General features: G+C 43.6%; 1 protein-coding gene across 1 annotated transcript; it reads left to right on the top strand.

The window, feature by feature from the left end:
- The first annotated feature begins 8,427 nt into the window (after nucleotides 1–8,427).
- LOC135236448 (extracellular calcium-sensing receptor-like) lies at nucleotides 8,428–12,741 on the top strand. Its single transcript, XM_064302845.1, has 6 exons — nucleotides 8,428–8,804; nucleotides 9,024–9,309; nucleotides 9,628–10,437; nucleotides 10,547–10,774; nucleotides 11,019–11,142; nucleotides 11,303–12,741. The coding sequence occupies exons 1-6, from the start codon at nucleotides 8,590–8,592 to the stop codon at nucleotides 12,211–12,213; spliced, it is 2,574 nt and encodes an 857-aa protein (XP_064158915.1). The 5' UTR covers nucleotides 8,428–8,589; the 3' UTR covers nucleotides 12,214–12,741.
- The last annotated feature ends 1,519 nt before the right edge of the window (nucleotides 12,742–14,260 follow it).

The raw sequence follows: 14,260 nt of genomic DNA, 5'->3' as shown, positions 1-14,260 counted from the left end.
CCCACTCCCCCAGCTAACCAGTACATTGGGATTTCTGGGGTGGGAATTACCACCCCTCTCTCCCATCAGGTCTTTTTACGCTTTACTAGTTTCACAGATCGCTGTTAATTAAAATGTCACCTCAGGCAAGTCCATAATAACATGTCCCAATGGTGGTGTAGCTGAGGTCACACTAAAAAAAAAAAGCACTATGGGGATCCTGGGGCATTTATTTTTATGCCTGACTTGTGACAATAGTGTTAAACACCCACTGCGATGATGTCACCAGAAAAATTATTAGGTTCACATACTTACAATTTAGTTTCTGTTTTCTTCAGATCGGTTATCATTCTAAATGAGAGAAGCTGAAATAGTACATTAGGTTAGGGGTGTCAAAATAAGGTTCTGGAGGGCCGCAGTGCCTGCATATATTTGTGATTTTCTTTTAACAAATAGCCAATTAAGGCCTTAAAACTAAGGTGTGTGGATTCTTCAGCAATTGCTGATTTAAATGAATCACGAGTGCTGAAAAACGCAGAAAACCAGCAGACACTGCAGCCCCCCAGTCCGGTTTCTGACAACGCTGTATGGGATTGAATTGTGCATGATCTGTAGGTGTGACTATGTAACAGGGTCACATGCAAAAGTAAATGCAATTTTTTGGAAAAAAGCTTTGCTGGGTTTTAGAACAGACTGAGTTGGGAGACAGAAGGGCAGATGAATTCAACACACCTATGAGGTGTCATATTATTTCTTATTAATATTGCATATATGTTGATGAAATAAAAAGCGTTTAATATAAGTGCATACATTTACCATGACATAACATTTTAAACACAAATTAATTTGAAGTACGTCAGATTGTCTCTTTGGTCTAAATGGCCCTTTTTTACATTTTCCTATAGTGTAAAGTATTCTTTGCTGTTTACTTCAAATAATTTTAAAGACAAAAAGTGACATTTCCAAACATTTTGCGAATAGGAAAGGATATTAATGTAAGCCTATCATTTTCGTATTAGAAAAATAACACAGTTCTGTGGATTAAAGGCTTTCCTCTGGACTCAACTAACACTCTTAGGTTTTACCAGCCCAACCTGCAGCACTGTAGACAGAACCAGCAGGATACAGCGGTTTTAAATCATTCAGTTTGGTTACTACACCTGCCAGCCCTGTATAGGCCTCGCGACCTCACCCCGGGGGGAGAGCTGGGCTTCCATCTCACAAGGGCTAACTATGTTATTCTGACTCTCCCTACAGACTCGGACGTGCCCCTCCTCATGACCTGAACCCAGGTCCCAGAGACACACTGTCCGATCCCTGCCTACTCTCGCCACCTTCACAGGCACTTTTTATCTGTGACCAGCAGTTCTATAGCTGTGTCTGTCGGTGGATTTTTTGGTTGGTCGATCCACAAATAGTGTCCAACCCCGTAGCGGCCACAGTTTTCCCCAGGAGGCTGAAATTTGGCATGGACGTTGGTCATGACCGGAAGGTACAGCTGAGTAACTTTCAGGCCAATTGACCAAGAGGGGGCGTGGCCTATCACAAAAAGGCTCATAACTCCAGAATGGATTCACAGATTTTATGGAAAGGTTGGTCATGAACCAAAGAAGAGGTCACATGTTTGTGTGAGGGTGTGTGCGTGGATGCATGCACACATGGATGCATGCGCGTGTGCGGTCGCAGCTATTGCGGATTTGCACTTGTTCTACACTGTTTGCCTCCTTTGTGCCACGTTCCCGTAGCAGTACACTACAGTGGTGGAGAATGCGGGCGCGGTACTGGCATAGAGCAATAGAAAAGTTAAGGGAAGCACCCTTCCTGATGGGGGACGCACAACAGGTGTACTATGACCTAACGCCAGCTGATGTTCACAACTATGAACATCTGAAATAGAAAATCCTCAGCCACGCTAGCCTGTTGGCCACGGCTGCTGCCCAGCAGTTCCATACTTGGGCATACCAACCTTTGGTGTCCACTTGCAGCTAACTAGCGGCCCTCACCCATCTGGGAAATCGGTGGCTCCAACCGGAGCTGTTGCTGGGGTGGGCCATCGTCGACCAAATCATAGCAGACCGGTTTGTCCATTCGCTCCCCTACGAGGCATCAGACACTTGTGGGGCAGCACGCCCCGGCCAAGCCCAGCAACCTGGTCATGCTGGTGGAACGTGTGGAAGATGCTGGAGATGCTGCAGGTGGGTGCCCTGAATCCCGGCAAAGCGGCGGTGACCGACAGGTCCAATGGTCAGACCCACTGGACCACCACCCTATGCTGGATCGTCCCTGGGCCGCCACCACTGCGCTACCTGGAGCCGTATGCCCACCATGGCAGAGTTCCTCACAGTGTGACTCTTGGCAGACACTCAGCAATGCACCCAAGCCTACAGATCCCAGGACATATGGCACCCCAGGCAGGACACAGTCGGCGGTGCTTGGCCGCTAACCTGGTCAACCCAGACTAACCTAGTTCAGCCGTGCAGTGCCCTGTTACCATCCGGGAGAAGACCGTGAAGGCCCTGCTGGATACTGGAAGTGTTGTGACCCTGGTGCAGCCCCACAGTCCAGGCTGGCAGAATTAAGCTTCTCCCTCTAGTGTGCGTCTATGATGATATCTACTGGGTCCCTACCATGACACTGCCCATCCATCACCCACTGGGGCATTGGAAGGTCACCACGGGCATGGTCTGAGACCCACCAGTACCCTTAATCCTTGGCAAAATTGTCTGGGGTTCTACCAGCTGTATCGAGCGGCCCAGGCAGCTGGTCGGCCTCGACCCCTGCGAGGAAGAAAACCCTGCCGAAGACTAGGACCGAGGAACTGGAACCCTATGGGGTCTGGCTGGGAGAACCGGTGGCCGCCGAGGAGGACACCGCAGGGGACGGTGCGTGGGGGGAAGATGGAGAAGGTGACCCTTTCTAGATCTCTCATCTCTGCACCCTTGGGGTAATTCGCTATTCCCTTCCATATAATGCCTCCCTGTCACAAGCCATGTCTACACTGAGACCCTAATGTTGGAATGACTTGTCATGATAGTTAGGACATCGTAATCATAAACCATCTTCTGACTCAGACTGAAGAACCGAACCTCATCGGGCGTCCAGCAGAGAATGCATTCCCAGAGGCGCTCAAATACAATAAAAGCACTGCAGGCAGAGACAACACAACTGGCCTGATTAAGATAATGAGCAATAACTGGGCAGATTAGCAGTCAACCCCAGCTGGGCGTGCCTGTAAATGAGGTCACAGGTTTTGGACAATGACATTAATGGCTGATGACTAAAGTGTGTCACCTCACCTGGCATCACATTTTTTGTAGACATATATTTTATACAACTAGCCTGGTAACACTTATGAATATGCTTAAATTTAATATAAACTAATGCATTGATTATCTCACAAACATAACATTTTTCAGTCCAGTCTATGTGCCCTACAAGCTGAAGTGGCAGTAATGCTTTCCCACATCCCAGCAATGGCATTCTCATACTGGCACAGACATATTTGATGCCTCTCAGAGGCCAACTGCTCTTCCTCATGCCATATCCTCTCCATCACCTTCCTTTCACAGAAGCTTGCTTTCTGGGGCAGAGTTCACACAAGTCAACATGAAACCCTAGGACACAGCTTTAATTTTGAATGTGTGGAGGGGCATGTGTTAAGTTAGTGTATTGTACCTTCCTCTATGAAGAAAAATGTAAGTTTGTTGCTAAAAGCTAATAACATAGGAAAATGATCAAATGCACCTCCATCCCCAAGTCACTGAACCCACATCCCCCTCTCCTAGTTTCACGTTCACTAGAGATGAGGGCCCCCACTCAACAACTCACCTCCAACCCCCTCGTCTCCCACTCTCACTCCTGCCCTTGAACTTCTGAGCTGTGAGTGCATACTTTTTCATCAAATGTTTTGTTTTACCAAAGTTATGTTAGTCATTATAAATATATTACATGGGAAACATACTCATATTATGATACCTCAATCATGATGGATGTGCTTTGATATAATTTTGATATGACAGCAAGATAGGACCTGTCATGAACACACAAGATCTTCCCAAATGATGTGTTGTTTTGCAGATGATAGCTAAGGGACAGAGGTGCTACAGCCTGCGGCTATGCAATGTTGTTTTTATTCGTGAATAGCTGCACCTGCCTCAATCCAGGGCCAATCCCCCCACCCATATAGACAGTATATTAATTATGATGCAACAACACAGCAGAGGTTGCGTCTCCTGCATACCCATTGCACAGAAGTCATTACTTAAGGGAGAAACAGTTACCTGTCTCCACATGCCAAACTGAGTCTACTGCACCTGAGCACAGCCCCCCTGGTCAATTGGACCCTCCTGCCCATCAAGTCTTTTTACGCTTTACCAGGTTCACAAATTGCTGTTAATTAAAATGTCACTTCAGGCAAACCCATAATTACATATGTCCCAATGGTGGTGTAGCTGAAGTCACATTTTAAAAAAACACCATGGGGATCCTGGGCTATTTATTTTTATGCCTGACTTGTGACAGTAGTGCTAACCGCCCACTGATGTGATGTCATCAAAAAAAATCCTTTGGTTATTGTACCTCCCACTTGTTCTCTGTTTTCTTCAGATCAGTTTTCATTCTAAATGAGAGACACCCGAATAGTACATGGGTGTCAAAATCAGGTTTTGGAGAGCCATAGTGCCTGCACGTACTTGCGGTTTCCTTCCAATCAACATTTAAGGCCTTCAGACCAAGCTATGTAGATTCTTCAACAATAGCTGACTTCAGTGAAACACTGGTGCTGAAAAACACTGAAAACCAGCAAACACTACAACCCTACAGGACCAGAATCTGACATCCATGTATGAAATTGAATGAGACATAACCTTGCCAAGATTATGGAACAGATAATGTTCCACATTATCTTTGTGAACAATTATGTTTATAATTTAATTGTTGTTTTGAAAATAATTCAATAGTTGGCTATCTAGCAAGCAGGGATAACATGCATGCTTGACAATGGAAAAACAATATGCCCAAAGGGCCATGGAAGGATATTTCATTTTCAGCTGATTAAAAATCAGTCAATGAAAATAAAGATAAAAGTAACTAATATATAGTCATTGTTGGTAACCGTTGTATAAACGGAATAAACCATTCCGGGTTGTCCTGTTTGGGGAAAATAATGTAGGGGAGACCAGGGCTGGGTGTGCCCTGAGGTCGGTTGTTCTTGCTGTTTTCACCCAAGGAAAAACAACCTAAAGTGCTGTAGATCCTTTTTTACTCCTTTTGTAACTCCTTCTGGGTCACAACACAAGTGGCAGAACATACAATGAGTATATCCTTCTTTTGGCGAAACGTCCAAATTTACGAGGGTAAATATATATATATATATATATATATATATATATATTACGTCATTGCTATTTTTCAACGACTATCCTGTGTTTAGTTGTGAATTAATTGTAACATATCTTATTTTAAATGGTAATCTGCGGACTATCAGTAGAGTGTGAGATTGACTGTCAGAGTTTTAAGCACAAACTAAAATAAGTTTTAAAAAAAACTTAGCTGGGAAGACAGGGTCAGTTCACAGCATTGTCACTTAACATACAAGTTTGTTTTAAACAAACTATAATCAGTCTACTAATTTAATGTCTCACAATAAATTCCATTAAATGTTCACGATTGGTGCTGGCTAACTGGCTTTGTTTAAGCCCAGATAGTAAGTCTAATGAACAATTTAAAAATATATATATATTGATATGCAACAAATAGTGATTTAAAAAATTTATTTGAAGCATATTTGTCAGAGCCCGGTAAAGATGCTTGCAGACAGTATGCCAGCAGCAAGTGACTGAGAAGAAACTGAAACCTGACACCACAATATTTTGAATGAAAATTAGTCGTATTCAACGGTTTTTACTGGTAGTGGTAAAAAAAAAAAAAAAAAAAACGTGTCTGAACATGTGCAAGTGCAATGATTTTAAAATGGTAATAAAACACGTTTTGTTTGGGGCACAATTGACCCCACCTATGGGCACAACCGGCATATTGTCCACCATATTATTTATTGTTTTAATACACAAAATACACAAAAAAGTCTATCTGTCCACAATGGAAAACAGTCAGCAATAGGGATGGAGATTTTCAAATATTTCACAGATCAAGGGATGGCATAATGTGCTCAATTTCAAATAAATTTTGTGCCATGGGGAAAAATCTATCTTGGCTGGGCGGCACCACTAGTTGTATAGAAAATACAGGGACACATAACAACGCACATCAGTACCCAAGTTTATTGCGTCAATAAACACAGTTATTGTCAGATATGACACAAATCATTTTATTTTTAATTCACAAATGTTCACCCACAAAACCAATACAAAATGGCTTGGCTGAATTCTGATTGGCTGGGACATTTGCATTATTTCTCAGTAAATGCCTAACTATGACATAGCTCTTGCAAAAGTTCAGAAAAAAATAATTCTAAATGAATGTGCATCGGTCTGACTCAATAGATGAAGTGGAAATTTGTGAGAGCAAGCAAACCAACAGTTACAATATTATACTTGCAACAGCGTCAGCTTAATGCCCACGAATAATTGTATAAAGGGAAGTTAGTCTAGTCACAGCTTGACTATGTTTGTAGTTTAGCATCTGTTTTGAATGTAATTCAGTAGTTGTCTAACAAGTTATCCATCATAAAAAATATGCCGTGAAACCATTTTGACTTAATACCCACCTGATTTTCAACATTAGGTAACCCAGTGAGATATTTTACAAGAAAGAAGCGTTCATTCCTAAGTGGTAGCCTATAGGGCATGAGATATTTGCTAGAATATTTAAGTAGGCTAATGTTTCCTTCGCAATAGAATGGCATATTTTGAAATTCATATTTTCATTACAATTGACGGACGTAGTAAAACCGTTTTGGTGGGTTTCCATCAGATAGATGCCCCTATGGGATTAATACGAACAAGTGATGTAGCCTACCATGGAACACTGGCAGCACTAGATTCGACAGAGGCCAGGAAGTCCATGGTTTTGGTTCCCCTTTTCAAAACAGAACCATATGGTGGAGCATTGATAAACCTTCTCTTTTTCCACCTAAACTGTCCTCTAAAAGATATTTATAAAAGCATTTGAGGCAGTAAATAGGCATGCTGACATTGGTTGCAGAGGTCTGAGGCAAGGGTGTAGAGCATAAATATGCAATTTTTTTGTCCACAAACTATAAGTAACAGGACACTGAAATTAAGTAACTTTTATCCCAGAATAGGGTTATGCTTGCAACGTATCTCATCCTACCATCTTCATCAGAGATGATAAACATGATTGAGATGATTGAGATAAAAAAATCTATATCATAATATTACATTTGTTCCCTCTGTCTATCCCTCAGTTTAAAATAAGTGATTTGTTTTTCCACTCATTGCATTTATAGTTTGACAATGAATGCCACATTTTGCAACAATTTATTTTTGGCATAAATATGATATGTAATGAATGTAATATCAGCATAAAACTAAAATTATGAAATAATCAGTATTAAACAAGTTCTAATAATTTCAAAAATTGAGCAGTCTAATGAATCTAACAGAAATTTTGAATATGCACTTCTTTGTAAAGTATTGTTCTACATTAATTCATAATATTAATGCAAATAAACCCCTTTTTTGTTTCAATTGCATTTCGACAGATCTACAGACTCTGGGAAACAACAACAAAAAGTATTTTTAAAAGTATTATTAAAATATATACTGATTGCTACAAATAACAGTATGTATCTTAAAGACAAGGAATACTTGCAATATTTAGCCCTCAATTGTCAGTGCAAAATGGAATGAATGGAGCTGTAGATAGGAATGAATTATAACTGCTCTGAGCTCTGTGGGGTCCCAGGGAGGTGCAGGTGCAGTCTCAGTGCAGCACTAGGGGAGATGAGTCACTCATAGGGCTGAAGCAGCAGCGCTGTACTGGCTGTCTCTACAGCAGCCACACATTGCCTGCAGCACTGCTATAATGAGCTGTTCCCAAACATGAGCATCACTTATCACACAAAGCACCCCTTAATGACTCATTAATCCACAGATTTAGTTACACTACTGAGAGTCTTTTTCTGCTCTGTGCAGCAGGCAAGGAGAGAGCCAGCTCTGGACTTGAACGTAAAGCACTCCATTTGTGCATTTAAAAAAATAAAATAAAATGTAATTGCCTCAACTCCATGTTTTTGTGTGACTCCACAAAAATGTTCAATATTTTTAAAAAGTATCTTTCCACTCAGGAAATCACATGACATGTCTGCTGTTAGGATGTCATGTACCCTCAGGTGAATGACCCTGTTTTTGTTAGATGGGAATGGCTCCACTTTGGCCCAGTCAGGCAGAAGCCTTTCATAGTAAAAATAGCACACGTCTCCTTCTATTAGCATCTTGTGTGCAGAAGTGAGTGGATTTTGTTATTGCTATTTGCAGTTACACATCCGACTGCTCCATCTCCACTACCCCCCCCCCCCCCACATCATCCCACCCCAGGGAGTGGGGCTGGGCTCATGGCCATCACTATAAAGAGGAGCTCCTGCAGAGTCTGCTGGGTGAGCAGGGTGGTGGTGATGCACGCTCGGTGAGAATGCGAATTTGGGGCATGTGCGTGCTGTCCTTAGCCCTCCTCTCCGCCTCCCAGCAGCAGCTGCAAACCTGCCATCCCATCTCTGCACAGGACCCCCTCCCAGCCCTGGTGGGGGAGGGTGACATCACTCTCGGGGGGCTCTTCTCCCTCCATGACTCAGTGCTGGAACCTGACCTGTCTTTCACCTCTGAGCCTGACCCCACACGCTGTGCCGAGTGAGTGAGAGACCCTGTCTGCTGTGATTAGGGAACACTCCTCCGGCTCTAGCTTGGGTGTCTGGGTGTCATGTGGTTTCTTTGAGGGTTGAATGAAGGCAGAGATGCATGGATGCGGGTAGTGTGAATAGAAGCTCTTGGCTGCATTTAAGGTACTTTTACTTCCTCCAGGATGTTACATGTGTGATCAGTGCACCCTGGTATCTCTCCTGTCCTCAGGTTTAACTTCAGAACCTTCAGGTGGATGCAGACCATGATTTTTGCCATAGAAGAGATCAACAGAGATGGTCATTTGCTCTCAAATGTGACTCTGGGGTACAAGATCTACGACTCCTGTAGCACACCCTTTCATGCCCTCCGGGCAGCTATGATCCTCTTGAGTCAGCAGGATGAGGGCAGCACAGAGCCACACTGCAGGGCACAGCTGCCCGTTGTCATAGGTGACGGTGGCTCCACTCTGTCTCTAGTTGTGGCACGCTTCCTGGGAATTTTTCATGTCCCACAGGTAAGCAACAACCGGTGCTTTTAAAAAGCCTTAGTTCTGATTCTTGCTGTTTTATAAATCTGCATTGTTTTGCCTCACTTCATGTAGCATACAGTCATTTACCCCTGGGTGTAAAAAATTCAGTTCAATTCATGATTTGAAAAGCATGGCACATGCTTTCTGTAAGATAATATTGCCTGTGTTATTTTGACTGTTGACTGTTGAGACTGGTGCCTTGTGCAATTTTGAGGCTGCTTCTGTAAGTTGAGTCTGCTGTTATGTGTGCAATTTTGAGGTGAGGGTGTTGCTGGCTTATCAGGTCTCTTTTAACTTTTCAAGGTGAGCTACTTCTCCAGCTGTGCGTGTCTGAGCAACAAGGATGAGTTCCCTGCCTTTCTGAGGACTATGCCCAGTGACTTCTTCCAGGTCGATGCCCTCGCTCTATTGGTGCGTCACTTTGGCTGGACCTGGGTGGGCTCGGTAGCCGGGGATGATGCCTATGGCCGTCAGGGGGTCCAGATTTTCAACACGGAGGTGAAAAAGCTGGAGGCTTGCGTGGCCTTCAATGAGATCATCCCCAAAAATCATGAGGCAGTTCGAATGTCCCGCATCGTGGAGCGGATCCGGCTCTCAGGGGCCCGGGTTGTGCTAGTGTTCGCCCTGGAGCAGGATGCAGGGGCACTGTTCAGGGAGGTGCTGAGACAGAACCTGACAGGAATCCAGTGGCTGGCCAGTGAGGCCTGGATCACCGCTGCTGTGCTGTCTAGCCCGCGCTTCCACCCCATACTGCAGGGCTCGGTGGGGTTCGCCATCCGCAGGGCCGACATCACAGGGCTGCAGCCTTTCCTGCTGCGCCTGCACCCTTCCACGTTCGAGGATGACCCCTTCTTCCCCGAGTTCTGGGAGGAAACATTTGGGTGCTCCTTAAAAGCAGGCAGGGGTAACAAGCCTCCCTGCACAGGCACCGAGCAGCTTACCAGCACACAGAACATCTACACCGATGTCACACAGCTCAGAATTTCCTACAATGTTTACAAGGCGGTGTATGCCATCGCTCATGCCCTGGACTCCATGTTTAAATGTGAACCAGGCAAGGGCCCTTTCCCTGGCTGGTCTTGTCCTGACACTGCTAATATACAACCGTGGCAGGTAAAGCCACATTTTATCTTTATTTATCATTAATTGTTTCTCATTAAATGTAGGTTTCCCCCACATTTCTGGCAGTGAGTCTCCAAAAACAGTCACTCTTTTCTCACAGCTTCTACACTACTTAAAGCAGGTGAAGTTTACCAGCAAGTTTGGAGAGGAGACAAAGTTTGATGAGAATGGTGACCCTGTGGCGATGTACGATCTGATAAACTGGCAGATCACAGTGAATGGAACAGTGGAATTTGTCACCGTGGGTAGATTTGATGGCACACTGTCCCTCAGTAATAAACTAGAAATTTATGAGGAAATCATTGTCTGGAATGGACAACAGAAACAAGTAAGCATCTAAAATTCCTGACAAACACAAAATATACGTTTTCAGTAACCTTTAAAATGTTTTTTCAATTATATATGTGTTTCCTGCAAATGGGTTTTGGTCATATATGTATGACTGTAAGCAAGGTTTGCAGCTTTTGATGTTTCAGGCTTTCTGGCAGGAATCCATGAAATCTTGTCCTCAGTGGTGTTTTGTGTGCTGCACTACCCTGACTAGCACAGCCCGTATGCGCTCTGTCCTGCAGGTCCCTCAGTCTGTCTGCAGCAAGAGCTGCCTCCCTGGAACCCGCAAAGCCATCAAGCCTCAATTCCCTGCCTGCTGCTTTGACTGTGTTGCTTGCACAGCTGGGGAAATCAGTAATCAGACAGGTGAGAGCTTTCCTTTATCCTCCTCTGAAATACTTCTTTGCAAGCAGGACAGACAGCAGTTGCTGTGGTTGGCTGAATGTAAATGTAAATCACAATGTCTGAACCCACTGTGCATAGAAAATCTATGCATGTCATCCATTTTTCTTTTTTTTTCAACCAGATGCCATAGAGTGTCTGAAATGCCTACCGGAGTTCTGGTCCAACACAAGAAGGGACGAGTGTGTTCCAAAGCAGATCGAGTACCTGTCATACAGGGACACGATGGGCATCGCTCTGCTCGCCGTGGCCCTACTGGGTGTGTGCTGCACGGTTGTCGTGGCCTTCATATTTGTCCGCCACAGGACCACACCGATTGTCAGAGCCAACAACTCCGAGCTGAGCTTCCTGATCCTCTGCTCTCTGGTGCTCTGCTTCCTGTGCGCACTCGCCTTCATCGGCCAGCCCACCACCTGGTCCTGCATGCTGCGCCACAGCATCTTCGGCATCGCCTTTGTCCTCTGCATCTCTTGCATTCTGGGCAAGACCATTGTGGTGCTTATTGCCTTCCGGGCCACCCTCCCAGGAAGCAAGGTGATGCAATTGTTCAGCCCGAAGCGGCAGAGAGCCATCATCTTCTCGTGCACCCTGATGCAGGTGCTCATCTGCAGCCTGTGGCTGGCTCTGTCCCCCCCATCCCCACAGAGGCTGCTGATGCGTGAGAGCGCTCGCATCATCCTCCTGTGTAACGTGGGCTCAGCCCTGGCATTCTCCCTGGTGTTGGGCTACATTGGCCTTCTCTCCTGCGTCTGCTTCCTGCTGGCCTTTTTAGCCAGGAAACTCCCAGGAAACTTTAACGAGGCCAAGCTCATCACCTTCAGCATGCTCATCTTCTTCGCCGTCTGGATCGCGTTCATCCCCGCCTATGTCAGCTCCCCGGGGAAGTACACCACGGCCACAGAGATTTTCGCCATCTTAGCATCCAGCTTCGGACTACTGGCCTGTCTGTTTTTTCCCAAATGTTACATAATACTGCTCAAACCAGAGAAAAACACCCGGAAGCATCTTATGCCCAAGTCTGAAAAGCATTATTAAATGTGTAACTCCTGCATATTAAATATAGGCTTTTTATTCAATATTGCAACGTTGTGAAATATTGACTTTCTCTTACTGAAATACTGATTAGTACTGTCACTGTCATATTCAAAAATAATTTCATATATTTCAGTTTCAGAATAAAATGTTTAAAACCCACATTTATCTAATTTTTGTTTATAATCTGTTTTTTATAATGAAAATGTGTTGCTGCAGTGAAACATGATACCTGTCAGAGAAATATAAAATTTCCCCCATATGTTTTAGTGAGCACTAATAGTTTGGCAAGTGATGATAATTGTACAAAGGCTGGTAATTATAGCAAGCAATTACAGAATATCTGTGAAATGCATACTAGAATATTACTGCAACAGAACATGTGGATTATGTAGATTATACTATTATGTTACAGGATTTTCAGGATGCGTACACTTCAGGCATAATAAAGTAAATTCACATTTTATGTAACATTCCTAATGTGCAACACTGCCATGAATCCACAGGAGGGGGCAGTTGTACTGACAGAAATTTAACTGAATCAAAGACCAATACAGAATACAGTCTCCCTTTCTCATTAATACACACAACTTACTGAATTACACCTGTATAAACAAGCCATGTTGCATTGTAAATAATGTGCATCTATTTTTTTTACAGTCCACTTATTACACCCTTACAATTTACCTGAACTCACTCCTAATCCTTTCCACCTTGACTGAAAGCAGACTGACTATGCGTTGTTGTGTCATTCTTGTGTTTACTATGTGCAGTAGTTATTTCCCATATACAATACTGAAAAAATCAATATAAGTACTTCTTTGGTAATAAAACACATGACCAAAGAAGTACTTAGTTAATAATTACAATATTAACTCATTTAAAAAAAAAAAATACAGCAGGACTCTGCTGTAGCGGTAAGAAGAAGGGGGCCCTTGAACAGCCAGAGTGGTGCAGTCAAAAAGTTCAGGTCCTCAGCGTGCTCTAATTTCTCCCCTGTCGGAAGTCAGGTCACCTTCACTGGAGAAGCACTGGGTCCCACAGGGTCAACAAAAAAGCCCAGCTGTTGTTTGCTCATTTAAATCTCATACCACATGAAAACAACATCATGTTTTGGCTTACACAGAAAACCCACACTAATAAACAACCCTGTCCTGTTTTTTTCTATTCATGCTGCATGTCACTTGTTTATTAGCTGACACTACTGCTGTGTTTTGTCTGCTTGTAATGTTTTGTAGTGGTTAAAAAAAAAGATCACAAAAAGAACCTTTTGAACTTTGAACCTCAGTCACTGCTGTTTGATACAGAAGTAAAAGAAAAAGAGAGGTAGCCCGAGTCCACATGTAAAGAAAGGACAAATAATGGTGTATTCTAATTACGCACATTGTTTAGCTCAAAACAGCTAATGCTCTCTCTTTCACACACACAGACGTATAGCTTAGGTATAGCTGTACTTTAAAACAAATGCCTGAAGATGTAATCCGTCCAATTTCGTAAAAACAGGGGTACATGGTGAACAGGTATCTGCTGCCTGTGCATGCCGGTTACAGCTGTGCTAGACATAACGGTCTAGTGTTGTTCTCATGTTCATTTAGAACTTTAGAATGATTGACTTACTCACACTTGGAGAGTAATTTCTAAACCGGCCTGGTTTAGAAATTAGCATTGTGTCTTCCCATGTTAAGTCTATGGACAGTTCATCGTCATTAAACTCTAAAGTGATTGCAAAGGTAAATCTGTGGATGGCTTCAGACTACATTGTATGGGGAGTGTCATTGCATATCTCCTCCTAGTTTGAGGCAAATAAAAGTATTCTGTCCCACTAAAGCACTCCCGCCAGTGTATCACCCTCTTTACTATCTTGGCAGTTTGACTAGACTGTGCTGCTTTGCTCACAATGGGGTATTTCAGTGATAATCAGTGAAGCGATTATTTCCCCTTCAGGAATGATACCATGATGAAGACCCACAAGGCCTCTGATAAAACTATCTGATTAAAGTCCATTGAGAAATGAAAATGTGAATCTCAGAGAGGGACGAGGGGTGGAGTG

This window comes from Anguilla rostrata, chromosome 12, assembly GCF_018555375.3.
Source record: "Anguilla rostrata isolate EN2019 chromosome 12, ASM1855537v3, whole genome shotgun sequence".
In the NCBI taxonomy this organism is placed as follows: domain Eukaryota; kingdom Metazoa; phylum Chordata; class Actinopteri; order Anguilliformes; family Anguillidae; genus Anguilla; species Anguilla rostrata.
This window is presented reverse-complemented; position numbering and strand designations above follow the sequence as displayed.